At 63.7% G+C, this 25,255-nt stretch overlaps 2 protein-coding genes across 2 annotated transcripts; one reads left to right on the top strand and one right to left on the bottom strand.

Annotated features, from left to right (window-relative positions):
- Nucleotides 1-1,184: 1,184 nt before the first annotated feature.
- Nucleotides 1,185-18,186, top strand: COL2A1 (collagen type II alpha 1 chain). Its single transcript, XM_055792340.1, is given in 56 exon segments — nt 1,185-1,390; nt 3,389-3,444; nt 3,446-3,590; nt 4,309-4,325; nt 4,594-4,626; nt 4,753-4,785; nt 4,880-4,933; nt 5,044-5,145; nt 5,222-5,299; nt 5,475-5,495; nt 5,497-5,520; nt 5,604-5,657; nt 5,759-5,812; nt 5,913-5,961; nt 6,057-6,115; nt 6,202-6,255; nt 6,663-6,707; nt 6,816-6,869; nt 6,973-7,017; nt 7,121-7,174; nt 7,257-7,355; nt 7,597-7,641; nt 8,246-8,344; nt 9,122-9,175; nt 9,588-9,695; nt 9,784-9,837; nt 9,935-10,033; nt 10,760-10,813; nt 10,887-10,985; nt 11,069-11,122; nt 11,304-11,357; nt 11,593-11,646; nt 11,768-11,821; nt 11,929-11,973; nt 12,273-12,371; nt 12,479-12,586; nt 12,666-12,719; nt 12,809-12,862; nt 12,948-13,001; nt 13,096-13,149; nt 13,227-13,334; nt 13,470-13,523; nt 13,609-13,662; nt 14,024-14,185; nt 14,275-14,382; nt 14,752-14,859; nt 15,060-15,113; nt 15,214-15,321; nt 15,840-15,893; nt 16,007-16,114; nt 16,305-16,358; nt 16,527-16,634; nt 16,720-17,008; nt 17,141-17,328; nt 17,603-17,845; nt 17,971-18,186. Coding segments are annotated over 56 exon segments (4,494 nt in total). The 5' UTR covers nt 1,185-1,269; the 3' UTR covers nt 18,118-18,186.
- A 2,275-nt stretch (nt 18,187-20,461) lies between these two features.
- Nucleotides 20,462-24,910, bottom strand: TMEM106C (transmembrane protein 106C). The gene is made up of 8 exons (XM_055792341.1): nt 24,820-24,910; nt 23,980-24,199; nt 23,828-23,891; nt 23,121-23,280; nt 22,881-23,021; nt 22,584-22,633; nt 22,234-22,287; nt 20,462-21,812 (listed from the first exon to the last, which is right to left on the bottom strand). The coding sequence occupies exons 2-8, from the start codon at nt 24,170-24,172 to the stop codon at nt 21,650-21,652; spliced, it is 825 nt and encodes a 274-aa protein (XP_055648316.1). The 5' UTR covers nt 24,173-24,199; nt 24,820-24,910; the 3' UTR covers nt 20,462-21,649.
- Nucleotides 24,911-25,255: the final 345 nt, after the last annotated feature.

Genomic DNA, 25,255 nt, shown 5'->3' on the forward strand with positions numbered 1-25,255 from the left:
GGACAGCCACCTCACCCATCCCCAGTCCCACCCTGGTGGGGGTCCAGAGAGCCAGGGTGTGCACGTGGCAGGGGGGGCCAAGCCCCCCACTTTGGAGCTCAGCCCCCAGCTGGGAAGTGTGGGTGCCACCCCAAGCCTACTGCAAAGACCCCACTGTGGCCCCCCCTGCTGCCTTGGGGTGCAGGGACTCCCCCGTCTTCCTGAACCCCTTCATTAGGGTCGGGGGAAGCCTGAGGGGGGCTTGGAAGGGGTCCTGCCCCTCCCTGCTCCTTGCACCCCCTGTTTAGGGGGGTGTGGGGGTCCTGGGCTCTCCAGGACGCCATGGATGGGATGGGATGGGGGGGGCTCAGTCTTGCCGGGAGCCTCTCCAGGACCCCCAGGACAGGGGGGATCTCAGTCTCCCTGGGACCCTTGACATGCGATGGGGGGGGGGGGGGGTCAGCTCCTTTGGGGTGGGATGTGGGATGGGGGGGGAGGTCTCAGCTGTCTGGGACCCCCAGGAATGTGTGTGGGGGTCTCAGCCCCCAGGACTCCATGGATGGGGGGAGATGGGGGGGAGCTCAGTCTTGCTGGGAGCCCCGGGATGAAGAGAGGGTCTCGCCCCTTGGGACCCCCTGGATGGGACTGGGGGTGGGGGGTGGGGGCTCACCCCCTGGGACCCCTGGCATGGAATGAAGGGGGTGTCTCACCCCAGGATGGGATGGGATGGGATGGGATGGGATGGGATGGGATGGGATGGGATGGGATGGGATGGGAGGGGGGGTTCTCACCCTGGGATAGAATGGAGGTGTCACCCGTGGGATCCCCGGGAGATGGGACGGGGGGGTGGGGTTGTCTCACCCCCCGGGGTGGAATGGGGGTCTCACCCCCGTGGTCCCCGGGAGATGGCGAGGGGGGGGTATCTCACTCCTGGCATGGAAGGGGGGGGTGTCTCACCCCCGGGATGGGCTGGGGGTCTCACCCGGGGATGAGATGGGGTGGGGGGTCTCAGCCCCCGGTCGCACCCCGACCGCCGCAGCCCCCCGCACCGGCCCGGGGCTCGGGGCCGCCGGGGGTGTGCGGGGGGGGGGTGGGGGGGCCCCGTCCTCGTCTCCCGCCCCCCCCGCCCCGTCCCTCCCCGGCCCGGTGCCGTCCCGGAGGAGGGTCGGGGGGGCCGGCCCGGCTCGGGTTACAGGGCCCGGGGGGGCCGCGCCGGGACTTATACGCGGCGGCGGGGCGGCGCGGGCACTGCTGGGCCCGCCGCACGGTGAGGGGCGCCGCCGCCTCGCCATGCCCGGCCGCCCGCTGCCGCCGCTGCGCCCGCTGCCGCTCCTGCGCCTGCTGCCGCTCCTGCTGCCGCTCCTGCTCCTGCTGCCGCCGCCGCCCGCCGCCGCGCAGGACCGCGACCTCCGTGAGTGCCCCGGGGCGGGGGCGCGGGGCAGCGCGGCGGGGGACGGCGGGGGGACAGCGTGGCACCGAGCGGGGCGGCGGGGGGGGCAGCCTGGGGGGGGGCAGCCTGGGGGTGGGACACACTGGGGGCCAGCGTGGGGTGGGGGAGAAAGTTTCAGGGTAGTTGGGGGCACAGCCTGGGGTGGGGGGACACTGGGGGACAGCGTGGGGTGGGGGGGGACAGCGTGGGGTGGGGGGGACAGCATGGAATGGGGGAGAAAGTTTCAGGGTAGTGGTGGGGGGACAGCCTGGGGTGGGGGGACACTGGGGGGTCAGCGTGGGGTGGGGGGGACAGCGTGGAATGGCAGAGAAAGTTTCAGGGTGGTCGTGGGGGGCAGCTTGGGAAGGGGGGGGGGCAGCCTGGGGTGGGGAGACACTGGGGGGGACAGCATGGGATAGGGGGAGAAAGTTTCAGGGTAGTGGTGGGGGGGCTCAGCGTGGGTTGGGGCAGACATTGGGGGACAGCCTGGGATGGGGGGGGACAGTGTGGGATGGAGGGAGAAAGTTTCAGGGTAGTGGGGTGGGGGGACAGCCTGGGGTGGGGGGACAGTATGGGTTGAGGGGGACACTGGGGGACAGCATGGGATGGGAACAACAGCGTGGGGTGGGGGGAGAAGGTTTCAGGGTGGTGGGGGGGGGAGGTCAGCATGGGATGGGGGGGACAGCATGAGCTGCAGGGGGGACATGTCAGGGTAGTGATGGGGGGAAAGTGCGAGTTGGGGGACACACTGGGGACAGCATCGGATGGGGGGGACAGTGTGGCACAGAGAGGGACAGCATGGGACACTGGGGGACAGTGGCATGGAAGAGGAAAGTTTCAGGGTCGTGGTGGGGGACAGCATGGGATGGGGGACACTGGGGGACAGCACGGGATAGAGGGGGGTGGGATGGAGGGGGAAAGTTTCAGGGTAGTGGGTGGGACAGCCTGGGGTGGAGGGGGACAGAGGGGACAGCCTGGGTCGGGGGGACACACAGCATTAGGACCATGGGGTACAGATGGGGCAGGGGGTGCAGCTTGGGGACAGCAGGCTGCAGGGAGGGGACAGTGAGGGACAGCTTCGGGTGTAGGAACTGGGCTGGGCAAGGGGCACAGCAGGGACACTGGGGTACTGCTGGGGGACAGTGGGGGCCAGCCCGGGGAGGTGGGGTACACCCTGGGGTAGCGGGGGACAGCCCAGGGACATGGAGGGCAGCCTGGGGACAGCAGGGTCCAGCCTGAGACACAGCGTCCTGTTGGGGACACGGGGTGCAGGACAGGGGGCACAGCCTGGGGACACCGAGGTCAAGCCCAGGGGCACAGCCTGGGGACACCGAGGAACAACCTGGGGACCCTGGGAACACCAGGGCACATCCAGGGACCCTGGGGACACCAGGGCATCTCCTGGGGATCCTGGGTCACACAACCTGGGGACCCTGGGGCACATTCTGGGGACCCTGGGGCACCTCCAGAGACCCTGGGGTGCGGCCTGGGGACCCAGGGGCACCTCCTGGGGACACCTGGGGACCCTGGGGCACAGCCTGGGAACATTGCCCCCCCGCACCCCTCCCCTCCTCCCCAGACCCTGGGGACACTGGCGATGCGGTCCGTGTCCCACTGGAGGTGCAGGGTGCTACGGGGACGCACTGAGTGCCCCCAAGACAGTGGGGACACCGAGTGCCATCAGGGTTCCATGGAAGGGGGACCCCCCCTGCTTGAGGCTGGACCCCCGTCGCTGAGCCACCCCCCTGCTGCTCCAGGAGTCCTTGCTTGTCCTTGTCCCCCAAGCTGAGGGGGGGTTCTGCGAGGAGGGGGGGGGACACACAGAACGGCTGGGGTTGGCAGTGCCACCACCCCCGTCCCACCCTGGCGCTGTCCCCCCCGCTGCCACCCTCCCGCACGGGGGGGGGGGGGGGGGGCTGCCATCCCCACCCTCCTGGCCGTGTCCCCCCCGTCCCCGTCCCCCCCCCCTTGTCCCCGCAGCCGAGGCAGGCAGCTGCCTGCAGGACGGGCAGAGCTATCGCGATAAGGACGTGTGGGAAGCCGGAGCCGTGCCGTATCTGCGTGTGCGACACGGGGACCGTCCTCTGCGACGAGATCATCTGCGAGGAGCTGCGGGACTGCCCCAGCCCCGAGATCCCCTTCGGAGAGTGCTGCCCCATATGCCCCACTGACCAGCCCAGCGGTTGTAATTTATTTATTCCCTCCTCTCATTAATAAATAAATTACCCGCCCATGGATGGGCTTTGGGGGGGGGGAACATCCATGGGGACCCCAGGCGAAAGGCAACTTGGCCCCCGCAAAGGGCCTCAAAAAAACTCATCCCAGGGTGAAAAAAAGTAGGTTTGTTTTTTTTTTCACCCCAAATGGCAGCGGGATTCGCAGCCCGGATGGTTTTGGGGTGTTTTTTGGAGAAGCGGCTTGGGGGTGATGCTGCGGGGTGACCGTGGCCGTGGACCCCCCAGGGGCATCCTGGCAAAAGGGACATTCGGGTGGTGTTTCCGTCCCCAAAGCCACCATAATTCACCCAGAATGATGGAAAAGCGCTGCCCGCCCCCCCCCAAAAGCTGCAACCCCAAGTCCCAAACCCCCAAAACACCCAAAGTTGCCTTTTTTAACCCTTTCCTGCCCCCCTCCGGGGGGTGTGAAAGGTTGAGCACCCTCCCAGCTGCCTCCCCCCCAAAACGGCACGGCCCCACTCCCGCATGCTGCACCCCGCTTTGCCCAACCCCACCGCCCTGCTTCGGGGGAGCCCCCACACTCCTGTGCCCCCCGGTTTGGCCCCACAGCCCCCCCAGGAGCATCACCATCCCTCAGGCTGGGGACAGGGGTGCCTCGTGTCCCCCCCAGCCCATCCCCCCTCTAATTTCTCTTTATTTCTTTTTTTTTTTTTCTCCCAACAGGGCAACCTGGCCCCAAGGTGAGGATGATGTGTCCCCCCCGCGGTCCTGATTTCCCAGCCCAGGGTTTTCCCCCAAAATGGGGGAGGTGGGGGGTGTCAAGGCAGGACCCCTGCACATCTCCCTGGGGCGAGTAGCCCTGGGGTTGCCACCTCCCTGGAGGGGTTGTCACTTCCTGGGGGGGGGGGGCGTTTATCTCTTCGGGGGGGGGTTGTCACCTGGGAGGGGTGTGGGATTTGGGGGGGGTGATGTGCCCCCCTGTTGCTCACCCCATGCTTTGCCTTGCAGGGGCAGAAGGGCGAACCCGGTGACATTAAAGATGTAAGTGTAGGGGGTGTGCTGGGGGACCCCCAAAACGGGGGGCCCTGCCATTGCAGGGATGGCCTGGATGGGGGGGGGGGGGGTCCTACACTCGTCTCACCTCACCTTTTTGTTTACCCCCCCCAGGTTGTAGGACCCCGAGGGCCGCCGGGACCGCAGGTGGGAGCACGTTTCTCCGGGCGCATTGTTGGAATATTTGTGGGAGGGGTTTGGGGGGGGTTGGGGGGAGAGCTGACCCCCCCTCCTCTCGCAGGGCCCGGCAGGTGAGCAAGGACAACGAGGGGACCGTGGCGAGAAGGGGGAGAAGGTGAGAGCGTGCCCCCACCCCCGGCAAACCGCCCCCCGGCAGTGGCGGGGCGCTGCAGAGAACTGTCACGCTCGCTGCATGGGTGACCCCCCTTTCTGTCCCCGCCACAGGGCGCTCCCGGCCCCCGGGGCAGGGATGGGGAACCCGGCACCCCTGGAAATCCTGGTCCCCCCGGCCCCCCCGGCCCTCCCGGCCCCCCCGGCCTCGGTGGGGTGAGTATCGGGGGGTTTGGGGTGAGATGAGGGGATTTGGGGGTGGGCTGCGTGCTCAGCCCCCTTCCCCCCGCAGAACTTCGCGGCGCAGATGGCGGGCGGCTTTGACGAGAAGGCTGGAGGCGCGCAGATGGGCGTCATGCAGGGACCCATGGTAAGGGACCCCCCCGGGGCCAGGGACCCCCCCACACGCCCCAGGGGGACCTGGCGGCCGGTTGCGTCTTGGGACATGGAGGAACCGGGTCACCGAGGGTGGGTCCCCATTTTGGGGGGACCCCCTGGTTTGGCGGGGGGGGGTGCCCCCGTGACACTGTTGTCTCTCCCCCCAGGGCCCCATGGGACCCCGCGGCCCCCCCCGGACCCTCCGGCTCTCCCGTAAGTACCAACCCCCCGCCAGGCTCGGGGGGTCTCTGGGTGGGCACCCCGCCACCCCACCGATGCCACCGTCTCTCTTCCAGGGTCCCCAAGGATTTCAAGGCAACCCCGGCGAGCCCGGCGAGCCCGGCGCTGCTGTGAGTGTCCCCCCCGCCCCCCCCCCCCCCCCCCCCCCCGGGCTCGAGGACATGCCACCCCACCAGCTCCCACTCACCCGCTGCCTCTCTGTCCCCTTTAGGGTCCGATGGGTCCCCGGGGACCACCGGGACCTCCTGGGAAACCCGGCGATGACGTGAGTCCTTTCCCGCTCGGGCTGAGAACGGGCAGCTCATTGCAGCGGTGGCCCCGGCCAGGCGGTGACTTTATTTCCCCCCAATCTCATCTCTCTGCAGGGCGAGACTGGCAAACCTGGCAAATCTGGCGAGCGCGGCCCCCCCCGGCCCCCAGGTAAGGCAGCGCCAGGCTGGATCGGGCGCCCCTGGGGCAGAGACCCCCGTGTCACCCCTTCGCCCCCAACCCGCTTTTCTCCGCATGCTCACAGGGTGCTCGTGGCTTCCCCGGGACGCCCGGTCTCCCTGGAGTGAAAGGCCACCGGGTGAGTGTGTGCCCCCCTCCTTGCACCCCCAGTGTCCCCATCACCCGGTGGCACGGAGGGTGACCCCCCCATCTCTTTGTCCCCAGGGTTACCCCGGCCTTGACGGTGCCAAAGGAGAGGCAGGGGCTCCTGGAGCCAAGGTAGGTGGTGGGGTGTCGGGGCGGGGGGAGGTGACCATCTCTGTGGCATCGAGGCTGGGGGGATGACAATCCCCACGGCATCAGGGCTGGTGGGGTGACCATCCCTATGGCTTTGCAGCTGGCCCGGTGACCACCACCGTGGTGTCAGGGCTGGCCAGGTGACCATCCCCGTGGTGTCGGGGTGACCATCCCCGTGATGTTTGGGCTGTTGGGGTGAACATCCCTGTGGTGTCGGGGTGACCGTCCCCATGGCATTGGGGCTGTTGGGGTGACCATCCCTATGGCATTGCAGCTGGCCCGGTGACCATCCCCCTGGTGTCGGGGTGCCCATCCCCGTGGCATTGGGGGACCATCCCCGCGGTGTCGGGGTGCTCACCCCGGGACTCACCCTCTGCCCTTCCCCACAGGGTGAATCCGGCTCCCCCGGCGAGAACGGCTCCCCTGGCCCCATGGTGAGTCTTTGGGCTGGGGAAGGGGCAAACTGAGGTGGGGGGGTGTCGCCCACCCCCAGCCCCTCACCGGGCAAGACGGAGCCCAACGTGCTTCTGTGTCCCCCCCAGGGTCCCCGTGGGCTGCCCGGAGAGAGAGGACGTCCCGGCCCCTCCGGCGCTGCGGTGAGTGTGACGCTGCCTGGGTCCCTGGTGGCACCGCGGTGGCTGGGGGGTCCCCAGCCCCCCACCGTGCCCCCCATGACGTCTTGTCACCGTCTCCCCCCAGGGTGCTCGTGGCAACGACGGCCTCCCTGGCCCAGCTGGACCCCCGGTGAGTAACGGGCTGCCGGACCCTGTGTCACCCCGTGGGGGACAGGGGGGTCCCCTGGGACCCCCCAGAGCCAGGCAGATCCTCACCCCCCTCTCGCCCCCAGGGACCTGTTGGCCCAGCCGGAGCCCCCGGCTTCCCCGGCGCCCCCGGCTCGAAGGTAAGGGGGGGGGCTGCTCCCAGCAGGGGAAACTGAGGCACAGCGCCGGCTGCACCCCCTCACCCTGTTTTTCATTCCTCAGGGTGAAGCTGGTCCCACCGGCGCGCGAGGTCCTGAGGGTGCCCAGGGCCCCCGCGGTGAATCCGGGACCCCCGGCTCCCCCGGCCCTGCTGGCGCCCCCGTAAGTGCTGTCACTTGCTGTGACACCCCCCCGGGTGGCTTGTTGCCCTGCCTGTCCCCAGGCCTGGGAGCCACAGGGATGGGGCTGATGCTGTGAGCAGGGGGGAAACGGGTCATCCTCTGCGTGGCCGTGGGGAAACTGAGGCACAGGGGGGGCTGCGGACCCTCTACCCCTCCAGACCCCCCCCAAGGGGAACTGAGGCTGGGGGTGCAGAGTCGGGCTCAGCACCGTCTCCCTCTAGGGCAACCCAGGGACCGACGGCATCCCCGGCGCCAAGGGCTCGGCGGTGAGTGTTGGGGGACGGGGTCCCCAGCCCCAGGGGGCTGTGGCTTGGGAGGGGGCTGGGGCGGGGAGGAGCTGCCATCTGGGGACACTTCGGGACACATGGGGACCCTGACGTGGGGACACCAGGATGTGGGGAGGATGCTGGGGGATCGGAGGATGCGGGATGCTGGGAGATGCTGGGGGATGTGGAGGGATGCAGGGATGCTGGGGGATATGGGGGGCGTGCTGGGGGACATGGGATGACAGGGGATGCGGGATGCTGGGGGACACGGGGGATGTGGGATGCTGGTGGGCACTGGGGGGATGCTGGGGGACACTGGGGATGCGGGATGCTGGGGAATACTGTGGGGATACTGAGGGATAGGGCATGCTGGGGGACACTGGAGGGATGCTGGGGGACACTGGGGGATGCTGGGGGACACGGGGGATGTGGGATGCTGGTGGGCACTGGGGGGATGCTGGGGGACACTGGGGATGCTGGGGGATGTGGGATGCTGGGGGACACTGGGGGGATGCTGGGGGACACAGAGGATGCTGGGGGAGGCGGGAGGGGACATGGGGACGCTGGGTACCGTGCCCCCCTGATGGCGGCTGGCTGCCCGCAGGGTGCCCCCGGCATCGCTGGCGCTCCAGGCTTCCCCGGACCCCGCGGCCCACCCGGACCCCAGGGTGCCACTGGCCCGCTGGGACCCAAGGGACAGACGGTAAGACCCCGGAGAGCCCCCCCAGATGGGAACCAGATGTGCCCCGCCCACTACCACATGCCACGCCTGTTCCCACTGACCACGCCCATTCAACCACAGGCCACGCCCCTGCTCCCAGCCTTGCAGGTCCCCTCCCTGTCACCCTTGGGTGGCTCCTGCGTCACCCTGTCCTGGTCCCCAGAGGGGCCACCTGGGACGGGATGGGGACAGGATGGGGACGGGATGGGGACGGGATGGGGATGGGGACAGGATGGAGATGGGATGGGGATGGGGACAGAGATGGGAGGGGGACAAGGTGAGATGGGGATGGGGACAGGGATGGGATGGAGGTGGGATGAGGTGAGGATGGGGACAGGGAAGGGAACGGAGATGGGATGGGGATGCTGTGAGGGTGGGGATGGGAATGGGACGGGGACAGGGGCAGGTGAGAGGGCTGGGCTGGGGGTGAGGAAAGGGATGGGGAGAGGCTTGGGAACAGGGATAGGGTTGAGGTTGGGATCAGGAATGGGGGACAGGAAAGGGGCTGGGGACGGGGTGGGGACAGGGGTGGAGTGGGGACAGGGGAAGGTGACAGGATGGCGACAGGGATGGGGACAGGAATGAAGGTGAGGATAAGGCTGGGTTGACGACAGGGGTGGGGATGGGGACAGGGGTGGGGATGGTGACAAGGGTGGGGACAACAAGGTGGCGGACGGAGGGATGGGGCAGGGCCCAGGGACGGGGACAGCTGTGGGGACGCTGCGGCCCCGTCCCCCAGCACCCTCTCACTCCCCCCAGGGAGAACCCGGCATCGCGGGCTTCAAAGGCGAGCAGGGACCCAAGGGCGAGACGGTGAGTCCTGGGGGGCCACATCCAGCGCCCCCGGCCGCCGGGGGTCCCGGGGCCCCTCGCTCCCCACCGGGGCCGGAGCGTCTTGTTGGCGTCTAACGAACCTCTTCCCCTAACGAGGCCCCTCGAGGGGCAGCATCCCCCCTCCCGCGGGGGAACAATAGCTGCTGTGTTCGCCCCCCCCCCCCCCCCGCCCCCCCCCCCGACATTCCCCCCTCGCTTCATTAACCAGCCTCAATGTGCGGGGCCGGATCCCCGCCGGTCCCCGGCGCCAGCGGGACACGTGGCTCGGCGAGGGGCTCGCCCGGCACCCCTGGGGTCTGTGGTTTGGGGGGGGGCAGAGGATGCAGGCAGGGCTCCCCCAGGGTGCAGGGGGAGAAGGCTCCTGGTGACCCCTTTTCTTCCTCATCCTCAGGGACCTGCGGGACCCCAAGGTGCCCCCGGGCCGGCTGGTGAGGAAGGCAAGCGAGGAGCCCGCGGTGAACCCGGTGCTGCTGGCCCCGTGGGACCACCTGGAGAGAGGGTGTGTGGCCCCCCCTGCACCCCCCAGTGAGGTGCTGCCCCCCAAAACCTCCCCCCACTTCACTCCTCCTCCTCCTCTTCCTCCGCAGGGTGCTCCTGGCAATCGTGGCTTCCCCGGGCAGGACGGGCTGGCTGGACCCAAGGTGGGACGTCAGGGTCATGGGGTGGGGGGGACCCAGGAGGGTGATGCCCCCCTGAACCCCCAGACTCACCCCTTCTCCCCCCTCCCACCCCGCACAGGGTGCTCCAGGCGAGCGCGGCCCCGCTGGCCTCGCAGGTCCCAAGGGAGCCACCGGTGACCCCGGCCGTCCTGGCGAGCCTGGGCTGCCCGGAGCCAGGGTGAGACACCCCTGCGGGGGCACAGGGGGGCTGCTCGGGGGGCTCCCTGCTGCACCGGGGGGGCTCGAATGGGGCTGGACCACACAGGCACAGCGGGGATGCTGGTGGGAGCAGCAGGGAGGCTCTGTGGGGTTGACAAGGTGCTTTTGGGGTTAGTTAGGACGCTTTTGGGGTCGACAAGGTGCTTTTGGGGACAATAAACTGCTTTTGGGGCTGGTTAAGGTGCTTTTGGGGTTGGCCAAGATGCTCTTTGGCATTAGGATGCTCTTTGGGGTTGGTTCAGTTGGGCTTCGGTGCAAATGAAGTTCCTTGGGGTTAGTTAAGATGCTCTTTGCTCGTTCAGATGTTCTTTGCGCTTATCAAAGATGCATGTGGGGTTACTGAAGGTGCAATCTGGGATTAGCAAAGATGCTCCTTGGTGCTAATTAAGTTCCTCAGCGTTAGTTAAGATGTATTTAGGGTTAGTGAAGATGCTCCTTGGGGTTAAGATACTTACTTGGTGCTAATTACGATGCTCTTTGGGGTTAGCGAAGGTGCATTTGGGGTTAGCAAAGGTGCTCTTTGGGGTTCACCACCACGGGCAGGGGGTTAGGCAGACCCCTCTGCGCCTCCTCTGTGAGCCCCAGGCCCAGAGCAGGGGCTGAGAGTCAAGCAGGATGGGGTGCCCAGCACCCCCCCACCTCGGTGCTGGCCCCCACAGCCCCCCATTGCTTCCCTCCGCTGCAGGGTCTCACCGGCCGCCCAGGCGACGCTGGTCCTCAAGGCAAAGTTGGCCCAACGGTAAGTGATGCTGCACAGGGGGTCGGGGGGCTGGGGGATGGCGCAGCCCCCGCTGATGTCCCCCTCCCCGCAGGGTGCTCCCGGCGAGGACGGCCGCCCTGGCCCCCCCGGCCCGCAGGGTGCTCGAGGCCAGCCTGGCGTGATGGGTTTCCCTGGTCCCAAGGGTGCTAACGTGAGTATGGGCCAGTTTGTAGCCGAAACGGGGCTGCAGCCTGGGCACGGGGCCCACTGCCACCCCCTCCCCCCTCTCTCTAGGGCGAGCCTGGAAAAGCCGGCGAGAAGGGGCTGCCCGGCGCCCCGGGGCTGCGGGTGAGTTGTTATCCCTCTCTTGCCACCCCCCCAAAAGCCCACCTTGGGGTCGCTCTGGCCTCGCAGTCTGCTGAGGCACCTGCAGGCTCCAAGTGGGGAAACTGAGGCACGGGGGCCGGAGGGTGAAGCGGGGTCGGCAGCGTCGCGCCTGGTGCTCAGCGGTGGGTTTTCTCCTCCGTAGGGTCTTCCCGGCAAGGACGGCGAGACGGGAGCTGCCGGCCCCCCGGGACCTGCCGTGAGTGTCCAGCCTGGTTCCCCCAGAGCCAAAACCCACTTGAAATTTGTGTGTGGGGGGGTGTGTCGGGGGTTGTAGCCCCCCTGGATCTGGGCAAAGGATAAGCCAGGTCTGCTGGGATGGAGCCTCTGCGCCCCCCAGCCCTCGCAGCAGATTCCCCCCGTGATTCTGGCTCTGCCCAGAACCCTGGGGTGGGGGAAGCCCACGGGGTCCTTCACCACCGTCCTTCCCACAGGGTCCCGCGGGCGAGAGGGGAGAGCAAGGAGCCCCCGGCCCCTCTGGCTTCCAGGTGAGCACATGGGGGGCGGTTTGTGGTGCCAGGGTGGGGGTGATGCTCGTGGGTGACCCTGAGTCCCCATCCCTGGGGGTCTCGCTGCTGCCGTGCTCACGCCGCTGCTTTCCCCCCCCAGGGGCTGCCCGGGCCACCAGGTCCCCCTGGAGAGAGCGGCAAACCCGGAGATCAGGTGAGACCCCATATTTTCCTCCTCTCAGGCATCCTCCAGCTGCAACAGGGGGGTCAGGACCCCAGCGGCCCCTGGGGCTGACCCCCAACTCTTTCCCTCCGCCACAGGGTGTTCCTGGAGAAGCTGGTGCCCCCGGTCTCGTTGGTCCCAGAGTAAGTGTCACCTGTCCTCCCGGCCGCAGGGACAGGATGCCTCTCCCTGTCCCGTGGGGGGGGTTTGGGGGGCTCAAGGTGGTTGGCAGGGCCTGGCTGCCCTCACCCAGGGCCATTGCCTGCCCCAGTCCTGGTGGCTCAGCCTCTGCTGCAGCCCATCCCCTCTTCTCCCAGTACATCCCAGTCCCCTCCGGGCAGTGTGGGATGGGTGCTGTGCCCACTGTCCCTGGGGACACCCATGCAGGGGACATTGTGACCCTCACCATGGCCTCGTCCTAACGCTGTTCCCCCCACCCCAGGGTGAACGCGGCTTCCCCGGTGAGCGTGGCTCTCCTGGCGCCCAAGGGCTGCAAGGTCCCCGTGGGCTCCCCGGCACACCGGGCACTGACGGACCCAAGGTGGGTGACAAGGAGGGACACGGCTCCGTGGCTCAGTGCCACCAGCAAAGCTGTGACACTGGGGGTCACACTGGCACCCCAATAACTGCACCTTCACTCTGCTTTAGGGTGCCACCGGACCAGCTGGCCCCAACGGCGCCCAGGGCCCCCCCGGGCTGCAGGGGATGCCCGGTGAGAGAGGAGCCGCCGGCATTGCTGGTCCCAAGGGGGACCGGGTAAGTGATGGGTGCTGGAGGTGTCCTGAGCGGTGTCAGGGCTCAGCTCGGCTCACACCACCTCCATCTCGCCTTGCAGGGAGACGTCGGAGAGAAGGGCCCTGAGGGAGCCCCTGGAAAGGACGGCGCACGCGTAAGTGGGACCACGGGGACACGGTGGGTGTGGGGTGGCCGGGGGGGGGATGCTCATGGTGACCTCATCCTCATCTGTCTCCTCTGTAGGGTCTGACAGGTCCCATCGGTCCCCCCGGCCCCGCTGGCCCCAACGGCGAGAAGGTGAGAGCCCGGGGAGCCCCTTGGCTGCTCCCAACCGAGGGGGGTTCCGTGGACACCCCCCAACTCTCCATCCTTCCTTTTCCAGGGTGAATCGGGACCTCCTGGTCCATCCGGTGCTGCCGGTGCCCGCGGTGCCCCCGTAAGTGCCACCCCTGCAGCCCCCCGGGTGCCGGCCGTGCCCCCGCTGGCCTCGCTCCCCCTGTCCCCCCATTTAACTCCCACCTCCCCCACAGGGCGAGCGCGGTGAGCCTGGTGCCCCCGGTCCCGCCGGATTTGCCGGACCCCCGGTGAGTATTTGGCCCCGCGCCCCCCCAGCACGGGTCCAGCGGCAGCACAGCCTGCTCACGGCCGCTGCTCCCCGCAGGGTGCCGACGGGCAACCTGGTGCCAAAGGCGAGCAAGGAGAGCCCGGCCAGAAGGGTGACGCCGGCGCTCCGGGTCCCCAAGGTCCCTCCGGCGCACCTGGCCCACAGGTGGGTACAGTCGGGACCCCCGCAAAGGGGGATGAACCCCGCGGGGGTCCCAATTCCTGAGCAATCTGGGGCATCGCCTGGAGCAGGTTGCAGCCCCCCCGCCGTGTTTCTAACCCGTTTTACTCCTTTCCCCAGGGTCCAACTGGTGTAACTGGTCCCAAAGGAGCCCGGGGTGCTCAGGGCCCCCCTGTGAGTATGGAGGGGTGGGATGCAGGAGGGGGCACTGGAGGGAGCGGGGCAGCATCTGAGCCGCCTTTCCCCTCTCCTTCCACAGGGAGCCACTGGATTCCCCGGCGCTGCCGGCCGCGTGGGACCACCTGGCCCTAACGTGAGTTGGGGGGCAGCCAGGATCGCTCGGGGGCAGCTGGGATCACTGGGGAGAAGCCAGGATCACTCGGGGGCAGCTGGAATCACTTAGAGGGCAGCTGGAATTGCTTGGGGGGCAGCTGGGATCACCCGGGAGCAGCCGGGATTGCTCAGCCCCGGGGCTGGGGGCTCAGAAGATGCTGGTTGTGCCGGGGCCAAGCAGCGGAGGGTCCCCGCTAACAGCCCCCAGCAGCTCACCAGCCCCTAAAAGGGGCTTCTCTGGGGGTCTTCAAGCCCCGGAGCCCCGGCTGGCACCAGGATGCGGGCGATGAAGGTGGAGGAGCCCCCCCCGTTTGCACTAACCCCGTCTTGTCCCCCCGCAGGGTAACCCAGGCCCCCCCGGTCCCCCCGGCTCCGCTGGCAAAGATGGTCCCAAGGGTGCTCGTGGCGACGCCGGTCCCCCGGGCCGTGCTGGTGACCCCGGTCTCCAAGGCCCCGCCGGTCCCCCTGGCGAGAAGGGCGAACCCGGCGAGGACGGCCCCGCCGTACGTGTTCTGGGGGTCACCTCCCTCCACGCTCCTCCAGTGCTGTGCCACCCCCCCGTGGGTCTGACCCCACCTCTGCCTCCCCGCAGGGTCCTGATGGTCCCCCAGGTCCCCAGGGCTTGGCAGGACAGCGTGGCATCGTCGGTCTGCCCGGACAGCGCGGCGAGAGAGGCTTCCCGGGGCTGCCGGGGCCCTCGGTGAGTCGGGACCCCCAGGCTCAGCCCTCCCGGTGCCCCTCCGCGGGCTGTCGGGGAGGCCGTTTGCCTTCCCTGAGCTCAGCACCCTGAGGTTGGGAGCTTTGAAGCACGGGGGGCAGCTCGGGGGCTGCAACGAGCTGCTCACGGGGACGGCAGCCCCCCAGGTGCAGGTCAGGCGCCCCAGGGACCCCCGTCCTGGGTGCAGTTTGGGGTTTTGCAAAGCCACCAGGATGCCGGTGGCATCGGGGCTGGGCGATAACTGGGGTGAGGTGGGCACGGGGGTCTGGGAGCCTTAAAGCGCGGCTGCTGCCGGGTGAAGGGATGCGCTGGGACCCCTCACTCACGCCTGTTGTCTTCTCCCTTCATTAGGGCGAACCTGGAAAACAAGGAGCACCCGGCTCTGCAGGTGACCGAGGGCCCCCCGGCCCTGTGGGTCCCCCCGGTCTGACGGGTCCTGCCGGTGAACCTGGGCGCGAGGTAGGTGGGACCCCGGGTCCCAGTGTGACCCCGACGGCAGTGCTGGGCATCGCTGGTCCCGTGGCTGGGGGGCCTGGCACTTAACTCGGCTCCTGGCAATCGCCGGCACCTTTTCACTGACGGTTTTTGCTTTGAGAGGGGGGTTCATGCGTGCCCTGCTCCCTCCGAAGGTCAAGACTTAATTTCTCCCCTTCTCCCAGGGTAACCCTGGCTCTGACGGACCCCCGGGCAGGGACGGCGCGGCCGGCGTGAAGGTGAGCGTGCCCACGCACCTCCCCCGGCGCTCGCTGTCTGTGCGCCCCCTCATCTGGCCAAACCCCCCGTGGGTCTCACCACCCCCTTGTCTCGGCACAGGGTGATCGTGGCGAGACCGGTCCCGTGGGTGCCCCCGGTGCTCCCGGTGCCCCCGGCGCTCCCGGCCCCGTCGGTCCCACTGGGAAACAAGGAGACAGAGGCGAGACGGTGAGTGCCGGCGCATGGGCGAGGGAGACGGCTCGTTGGGTTTGAGGTCTTGTTAGGGGAGACAGGAACCACCCTGAGTGCAGATAAATGAAGAAATAGCAGAGCCCCTCCAGGAGCAATTAGCTACTCGGAGTAATTGGGAGAGCCAGGCAGGTGCCGTTAGCTGCTGTCGCTAATTTGGCGGCGCCTTGAGTGCCGTTACCCGCTCCGAGCATCTTCCCCGGGATTCATGAGCACCAGGAGCCCAGTTCAGGCTCTGCCTGCGCACAGGCGCTGCCCAGGGAGCCGTTGGCACCGGGAGCCTTAACCGGGCCGGTTTGTTTGCAAGGGTCGTTACTCAGTGCTGATGCTCCACCTGAGAGTATTTAAAGATGCTGTTCGGCGCCGCAGCTGCTGGTCCCTGGTGCTGCGAGCAGGGCAGCTGGCAGGCGGCGGGCTGGTACGGGCACCCCCAAAGGCACAGGGCGCCCCCCCCAGCACCCTGCGCTCCTTTTGACTCCCCTCTTTTCTCTCTGCAGGGTGCACAAGGTCCCATGGGTCCCTCCGGTCCTGCTGGCGCTCGAGGCATGCCGGTGAGCAATGCTGGGTCTGTCGGAGCGTCCCCAGCGCAGCGCACGGGGTCCTGCGGCTTGTTGGGCAGGGGTCTGCCACCCTGAGCCCAGCACGTCCCCTTCCCCCCTTCCAGGGTCCCCAGGGGCCTCGTGGTGACAAGGGTGAGACGGGAGAGGCTGGAGAGAGAGGGCTGAAGGGCCACCGTGGCTTCACCGGGCTGCAGGGTCTTCCCGGACCACCCGTAAGTGTTATTTTTGGGACTCCAGCACTCAGCACCCCCCCAGCATCTCACCGCAGAGCTGGATGCGGCTCCTTCCGGGGGGCTGCGGCTGCGGGCAGAGCCCCAAGCCCAGGCAAAGGCTTTGCTAGGGCTGACCACCCCTCGACGCCGGCCGCGGAGCTGTGACCACCCACTCTCGCTTCCTCCTTAGGGTCCTTCTGGAGACCAAGGCGCTGCTGGCCCCGCGGGTCCCTCCGGTCCCAGGGTACGTCCTGCCCGTGGCACCTGGGGAGACGGGAGGAGAAGGAGGCGCCTCCGTCCTCGAGCCCCGCCGCCGGCCTCGCTGGCCGATGGCAGGAGCCAGCAGCTCCCCAGCACCGTCCCTGCCACCTTGCCACGACCTGACGCCCCCCCCCATGGGGCTCTCTCCTAGGGTCCCCCTGGCCCCGTTGGCCCCTCCGGCAAAGACGGCTCCAACGGCATGCCCGGCCCCATCGGTCCCCCCGGCCCCCGCGGACGAAGCGGCGAACCAGGTCCTGCGGTGAGTGAAAACGCTGTCAGTGGTGGGGCAGGGGAGTCCAGCTGTCAGCACAGCCCATCAGCGTCGCATCTCCTCTCTCCTGTAGGGTCCTCCTGGAAACCCGGGTCCCCCCGGTCCTCCCGGCCCCCCGGGCACTGGCATCGACATGTCGGCTTTCGCCGGGCTGGGTCAGACGGAGAAGGGTCCCGACCCCATCCGCTACATGCGGGCAGACGAGGCCGCCGGCAGCCTCCGGCAGCACGACGTGGAGGTGGACGCCACCCTCAAGTCCCTCAACAACCAGATCGAGAGCATCCGCAGCCCTGAGGGCTCCAAGAAGAACCCGGCCAGGACCTGCCGCGACATCAAGCTCTGCCATCCCGAGTGGAAGAGCGGTAGGAGCCCCCATCCCGCCTCCTGCCCTCCCCTCCTCCCCCCCAGCCCAGGAGGACAGCAAGGTCCGTGATGCCTTTTGCTCCAACCTCCCAAACCTCGTGTTCTCACACCGTTCACCCTCCCCACCGCAGGAGACTACTGGATTGACCCGAACCAGGGCTGCACCTTGGACGCCATCAAAGTTTTCTGCAACATGGAAACGGGTGAGACCTGCGTCTACCCCAACCCCAGCAGCATCCCCAAGAAGAACTGGTGGACCAGCAAGACCAAAGACAAGAAGCACGTCTGGTTTGCAGAGACCATCAACGGCGGTTTCCATGTAAGCGTCCCCCCGGGCTGGTGCTCTGGAACGGGAACGGGAGTGGAGGTTGAGCGGGGAAAGGTGCTGGGTGTCCAGTTGGAGGGCTGGGATGTCCACGCTGATGGATGTTACAGGAGGGACCGGCTGTGTTGGAGGCCTGGAGGTGGGTCAGTTGGGCTGGGATTTTTGCAGGCAGCTGGGAACGTGAAGCCTGGAAGCCCCCCCAAAAGGCGGCTGGAAATAGGGTTGTTGCGACCCCCGTAGGCTTCACCGTCTTGCCTCTTCCCCCCAGTTCAGCTACGGCGATGAGGACCTGGCTCCCAACACCGCCAACATCCAGATGACCTTCCTGCGCCTCCTGTCCACCGAGGGCTCCCAGAACGTCACTTACCACTGCAAGAACAGCATCGCCTACATGGACGAGGAGACAGGCAACCTGAAGAAGGCCATCCTCATCCAGGGCTCCAACGACGTGGAGATCAGAGCCGAGGGCAACAGCAGGTTCACGTACAGCGTCCTGGAGGACGGCTGCACGGTGAGTCCGTGGGTGCCTGCAGGGAAGACGTAGGTGATGAGTTGGGGTTCGACCCCTGAGGTTGCTGCTGGTTTGGGGGGGCTCGGGAGCATCTCGTAACACCCCTCCTCTTCTTTCCTGCCCAGAAACACACTGGCAAGTGGGGCAAGACAGTCATCGAGTACCGGTCGCAGAAGACCTCGCGCCTGCCCATTGTAGATATTGCACCTATGGACATTGGTGGAGCCGATCAGGAGTTTGGTGTGGATATTGGCCCAGTCTGCTTCTTGTAAAAATAATTGTTTTATTTGTGTGTGTGTTTGTTGTTGTTGTTTGTTGGGTTTTGTTTTGTTTTGTTTTTTTTTAAAAAAATCCAGCCCAATACTATAAAACTAAAAAAACCCAAACTGCCCAAGCCCCCCAAGGACCTGAGTACTTCCCCATTGCTCGTATGACTTCTGCACTGAATGGCTGCGACGACCTCTCGAGTCACGCCGTCCGTCGGGGACCACCGCCTCTTTTCAGCGCCGGCCGGGCAGGCTGCGAAATCAGAAAACCCACGGTCTTATTTATTTATTCTCTTCCCGTAAGACCTATTTTTTAGGTCAGGTGGAGGTGGGAATCTAACTGGCAGGTACGATGGCCCTTCCCTGCAAAAGGGATCTCACAAATCCAGGTATCACAAATCCCCTCCCGCCCCCCTCCCTCCCCCTCTGTATCACCAGCAGGAGTGCTAATGTATAATACGATAAAAAAAAAAAAATGGTGCTATTCTTGTAAAACAAGTCTGTATTTTTTAACATCCGTTGATACAAAAAACAAAAAAAAAAAACTTTTGGTGGAAAGTAGAAGTCGATCTGGGCTTTGCTTTTGTCGCTCTCCGGAGGCGGTTGCTGCGGTCTCGCTCCCTTCTCCGCATCTCTCAGCCATGATAAAGGAAGGGTTTGGGTCAAATCTGCAGCTTTTCTGGGTTGAGGCTACCTCATGCTAAGGGAAAAAAAAAACCCCAAACATATCAATTCCTCAAAAAGGCAAAAAAAAAAGGGAGGGGAAAGCCATCTAAATTGACAGATCTTGGAACACCAGGAGCCGATCTTCTGTCCCGCTGCTCCCCTGAACAAAACAGGGGCAAGCACTGGGGACACCAGTAAGGAAACCAGTGGGGAGGGGGATGCTGAGACCAATCGTGATGCAAACCAGTACACCCATGGCCAGGGCCTGCCTTCCAGCCCCCCTCCCCACAGAATTTGTCCATTTTGTGCACGTAAAAATCTCATTCCAGGGTCTATTTAGCAATACAAAGGGTGGCAGAGCTGGCAGCCATCACACACTGACGTCTCGCAAGGCAGTTGTGCCTTTAAAGTTTCATAAAAAGTTACATATTTAAATTCTTCTCTTAAACAGGCTTGCTAATTGGAGGAAAAGCCTCAGTAGTTGAGGGGTTTTTTATTATCTTAAAGAAAATTAGCCCACTGACCCCACAGGAGTTACAAATGTGCTTGAGCTTTACGTGCAGGATGCAACATGCAGCTGTTGACTGGGGAAGTTTATGAGTTTCATGACAGTGCTTTTGTTAAAGCCTCGGCTTTTTGCATCCGTTGATAGCCTGGGCGCTGCAGTTTTTCATTAAGAGAAATTACAACTTTACAGGATTAAAAAAAAAAAAACACTTTTAAAAACGCTACTTTGGGGCCCTCATCTCAATTTTAAACACTCACAGCTGGCAACACAGCAGCAACTGTGCTAAAGCACCTGAGGCAGCCTCCGCAGGGCTGGGATCCTCAAAAAACATTGGCAGAAGAAATTCATTAAAAAGGATTGGGGGGATTAAGAAGGATTTTCAAAATAAAACGCCCTTTAAAAGGCCAAGTGCTTTGCCACATGACCCAGAGGGCACCCCTAATGATTAGTGCTCCGGCTCACCGCTGCCAGCTGCCACACAACTAACTCGGGGCAAAGCCCTTCCCCTGTCTAGCCAAGCAGCGGGAGCTTGTGGGAACCCCCTGAGCCCCCCAAAATCACCCGGGTAAAAGGCCCCCAGAGGCGGCTACTTTCCCAGCCTGTAGCAGGAGAGGCTGTGTCACCTCCGGGGCTGCAGCCGAGGACAGTGGCGCAGGTGGGAAAGGCAACGTCGGGGGGGGTGTGGGGTGGCGGGGCAGGAGGCAGCATCACCCCACGAGGAGAAACCAAAGGGGCCAGGACTGAGCGGGGAAGCTCATGAAACCAGATGGATAAAGAGCAAAGTTTGTGATTTCCTCATTTTCCTGAAGAGTTCAACTCATAAATTGGGGAAGGGTTATAAGAGTCATGCGAGCAGCTCGTGATCACATCACCCAGGACTGCACAGTGTGACAGCCACCAAAGCCGGGGTCACCCGTCCCACCAGCCCTGGGGGGGAAAGGAATTGCTGCTCTCTGGGCGAGTTTCTCAGCCCTCGTTCCCCCAAAACCAGCAGCAAGAGGGCACGATCCCACCCAGAGCACCAGCTCCAGGACAAGGAGGAAGCCAGAGCTTTGTCCGAACAAAGGATACCTCGCAGTAACGGGCAACTCGGCTTTAACGAACAGAAATCAGTCCTAGAAACCCTGCTAGGCGCAAGTGCCACTTCTTAAAAAAAAAAAAAAAAAAAAAAAAAAAAAAAAGCAAGGGGTGGCTTTATTTCAAACTCACGCAAAATAAAGATCCTTCATTGAAAAGCACCAGCCCCCGTTTCCCTCGTAGCCTTTACCTGCGCTTTGTTTCCACACACCCCCCCCCCTCCGCCTCCCACAGGCGCAGGCAGAGAGGAAACACGGGTGGCTGTAGTGATCACCTTCCAGAAAAATTACAAAGGGCAGAAGCAGAATTAACCCCTCCGAGCTGCAAACGGCGCGAGGCCGCAGTGAGAGCATTGGCAAGTGGCGCTTTCACATCTTTTTTGCCTTAAGAACACGCCAGGAGGCCGGCTCCTGGGAGGGAAGCCTTCCAAAGGCCCAACTCCCACAAAAATCAGTTCAACTCCGCGCTTGTTTGCGGCAGGCACAAGTACAAAGCAACTCCGAGCTACGAGCCCCCTGGTTCTGAACCCCTGAGACCCTGCAGCTGCCGAAGAGGAGGAGAGGAAGGTTTGGAGCAGTGCGGAGGAGGAAGGTCCAGTTCACCAGGAGCCTTCACAGTTCCCCAGCAGTGCTGCACTAACTGAGGCCGCCTTCATCGAGACGGGTGTGTTGGTAGTGGTTTGCTGTAGGTGGCCTCAGCTGCCAGCAAACAAAATCTGCACAATAAAGCGTGTTTCAAAGGTTTCGCTTCCTTTGCCTCCTTCTAGTGCAACTCAGGGGATGGAAGCCTTACCTGTGCGCTCCTGACAAGGACTATCCCTTTTTAATCAAGGTCTGCTTTGAAACAAGCCAGTGACATGCTACCACAGAACAAAAGTGGAATAAATTAATTGCACAGAACTAATTAGTTTACCCTGAAAGGAGCTGACACGGTGCTAAGCTTCAAAACAGCTGCAAAAAAGGATCTTCAGACCCTAAAGCAGGAAGCTTGAGAGTCCAGTTTCCCTACCAAAAAGGTTCTTCAGAACCAAAGAGGAAGGTGGGCCGAGCAGGACCCTGGCTTTGGGGAGGGACCTGCCTGCTCATGCGTTAACAACATCCCAGGCGGGTTTTGTGGACAGGCAATGCAGCCCAGCTGCATGGGGAAGAGCGTGAAAGGGACACAGAGCTTTCAAATATCTCCTGCTAAAGTCACTTGCGATCCCTCTGCTTCCTTTTGAAAGTTCCTGCTCCCTTCTAGAAGTTCATGTGCACAACCATCTGCCCACGGAAAACATCAGCTGCACCCTCAGGGCTTGCTCTTGGCTTCCCTGGCTGCGCCTTGTGTCGAGAGGGACTGCAGAGGTAGCGGGTCCAGGGCAGCCGTGGAGTTGGTGCTGCAGTCCACGTAGTGGTACGTTTCCAAAGCGCTCTGTGTCATGTGGCCGATGTAAGAGAGCTTCACTGACGTCCTGGGAGGGGGGAAGAGCAGTTTAGTGGGGACAGAACCCGCAACAGCAATCCCTCTATCAAAATAAAAAAGCCCAGTGGGTTCTACCCTCATCATGTAACCCCTCTTCCCCCTCGAAAGCTGCAGATCCTCTCAGATTTTTGCTCAGGATAGATCACTGCAGTGGACAGGGATATGCAGAGCAGGCGAGCGCAGCCTCTGGTGCAACCACCCCTCACGTGAAAGCTCAGCGTGGAGCAGCCTGGTGTCTTCTCCTCCTCCCTATCTTACATTTCACCCAACTGTGTCAACTGGCCTGGATTAAAAGCTGACACTGTGAACCAGGCTGGGGTGCTTGCCAAGCGGAATTTTCTTCGTGTACCCTAGATTTGCTGTGGCAGCACTTCCCTTTTGAGTCAGGAGCCGAACACTGAACCACCTACCTCATGAAGATCACGATGTTATGTACCTTCACCTTGGGGAATGTGCAAAAGTAACTGGAAGAGACCAAAACAAAGAAATAGGTCAGCACAGGCTAAGCAGGGTTGTAGACACACTCGCGTTTCTTGGTATCTTCTGATGATATTTTCCCTGCGGTGCTAACTCAACATGAGACACGGTCCAAAAGCCACGTCACAACATCCCGACAAAGTGGCCTGTCAAGTCATTTCTAGCAAACAGTTTCTTGCCAGGAAGTTAGCAGAAAACAAGTAATTTCCAGAACAAATTCTAATTAAGTGAGCTTAAACTTTCCCTCTTCCCCAACTATATACGAAGAGTAGTAAACCCTTACTACACATAAGAGAAGGGTCCTCCCAGCTCCGCCTTCACAGTGAAATTCACCTGTAAAAGAGAAAAATATACTCAGACACAGCTTTAGTACTCTGTTAAATCCACTCCTCTCAGAATATTCCCTGCTGGCTGCTGCCTTTCAGCTGGTGTGCATAAAGCACAGGCTGCTCTAGCCATGAGGCTGTTTTGCCAAGCAAAGGTGTAGACAGACTAATACCAGGTTAACTCACAGTGGTGCACAGGTTTCGTATATTATAAGCATCACCAAAACAAGTTAAGTGCAATGAAAGAGGAGTACCAGTTTGTCACTCAGCGGCTGGATGCTAGAGACATTGGTGATCTGCTGGGTGCCCACCACAGTGTTCATGTACTGCACCTGGCTGGTCAGGCTGGTCACTGTCACCGAGTAGAAGTTGGAGTTCCTGATCCGTAAGGTGGCCTGGATGGAGAGAGCAGGAAGACACGAGTGGCAGCGACCTTCCTGGAAGCTCAGCGCATTATTTATTCCCTCGGGAACACAAACACATGAAAATTTTACCGTGATGGCAAGAATAACAACGGAGTTCTTCTTGTCGAACCAAACCTGAACCACTTTAATACCATCATCGTTGACCAGGACGGAGTGTGGGAAGAGGAAGAAGACCACCAGCCCTGATATCAGCAGGCAGAGCAGCACGGAGAGCAGGACATACAGCTTCCTGGAAGAGGCAGGGAAGGGTCACCTCCTTTGCCCTAACGCAGCATCCACGGCTGCAAGAGACATTAGACCTGAAACCCAACCTAGCCAGCACACAAGGCGTGTTTGTTCTTCCTTGGAAGAGACGCAGAAGTGCTGCTCTAACATTTTCAATATCTGAAATTGCTCAAAACCGTCACCCTTTAAAGAGGTTATTTTTCGGTAATGAGTAACCCAGCAATCATTTTTGCCCCCATAGACTTTTCGCTATCTGCTATTTTTGCTATTGTTAAGGCAGTTTCTTTCTGAGAGCTTCAGTAAAGGGTGTGGGGATGGATGAATGGTGTGAGTAGGATCATTGTTTCCACATTCACCCCACAGTGGGATTTCACAGGATGTATTTAAAGTTACACTTTAAATTGTATTTGTTGGCATACTCCGATGAAAACAAGCCACGAGATGAAGGGGAGGCTGCAGAACGTGTGAAGTGTTTAGCTGCAGCCATAAACGACAAAAGAGCCCTGTTCACTCTTTGCAGAGACATAATTACTCTCTTACTACACACTTACGTTCTCTGCGGACGAAGCCGTTGGTCACTGTAGGGTATCAGCGCCACCAGCTCATTTACCTGCTCTGGAACGCAAAAAGAACGCATTAACCGATGGCACGTGTGTGCACGGTCGCTCACGTAAATGACATTTGATTTTTGTATTTAAGTCACCTGTGGGAATGCAGCCAGTGCCTTGGCAGGTGGGGCAGGTGATGCTGTCCTGACCTGTGAATTCAACATACGGAAACTTGGCGATGTCTTCCACACGGCCTCGGCTGTTGAGTAAGTCATCATCATCATCCTCTGGCTTCTGCCTCTGCCTTGGGGGGGCACCGCTAACAGGGAGGGAAAGCGCAGAGCCCATCGTGGCCACCGCAGAAGTGCACGTAACCTGTGACAGAGTAAAAGGTTTTGAAGGAAACCCTGAACTGCGGCCATGGGGAACAGCAGCCCCCCCCCCCCCCCCCGAGACCCGGCCCCAGACCCCTCAGGGGAACACCCCCACACAGAGACACCCCGGGGGGGTCCGGCACCCAGCACAGGGAGCCTGCCCCCAACTGACTTCCACAGCACCCTAGGAAGCAAGACACCCTACTTAGGGACACCTCAAGGGGGGGTTGCTGCCAGGCAGCCCCCTTAGAACAGAGGCACCCCCTCCCCGAGACAGCCGCCCCCCCCAACAGAGGTGGTCTCCCCCCCCCCCCCCCAACAGACCTACACCCCTGAGGACCCCCCAAGAGGGAGACATACCCCTCCTCCACAGCCAGCCATGCCTAGTAGACACCCCCACCCCCCAAAAACCCCCCAGGCACACGCCCCCCAACACCACCTCCTCAAAACACGCGCACACACAGACACCCCCACACACAGACACCCCCCAGAACGAAACTCCCCCCTCAAACGACCCCACAGTGACCTGCCCCCACGGGAAAGCCCCCCGCAGGGACAGCCACGAAGGGTGCCCCCAGCCCAGGCCCCACCCCCCCGACCCACGCAGCCGCTCAGACCCACCACCGCAGCCGCCACTGTGCCACCCGCGCAGCCGCCGTCGCTATGACAACGGCGAGAGGCGGCGGTGGGCGGAGCCAGGGCCGCCTCCACCCTTCGGTCCCGGCGCATGCGCACAGCGCAGGGCGGGACGCGCCGGGCACGCCCCCTTGTTAACCCCGCCCCTGCACGCCTGGGCGGGGCATGACGTCACGGCGGGGCTGCCCCCCGCCGGGGAAATGGGCGGGGCCACTAGAGCCCCGCCTGGCCCCGCCCGGGCGTGCCCCTGTCTCAGTGCGCATGAGCATCCCGAGGGGGGCGGAGCCCAGGTCCCCGCCCCTTTGGTGGGGCCGCGGGGCGGGGCCGCGCGGCGCACGCGCCACAGCTGCGCGGGGGAGAGGTGGGCCGGGCGGGGCGGGGCTTTGTGCGCATGCGTACTGCGGGCTGCGCACGGCCCCGC

This window comes from Falco peregrinus, chromosome 19 (assembly GCF_023634155.1).
Source record: "Falco peregrinus isolate bFalPer1 chromosome 19, bFalPer1.pri, whole genome shotgun sequence".
NCBI lineage: Eukaryota > Metazoa > Chordata > Aves > Falconiformes > Falconidae > Falco > Falco peregrinus.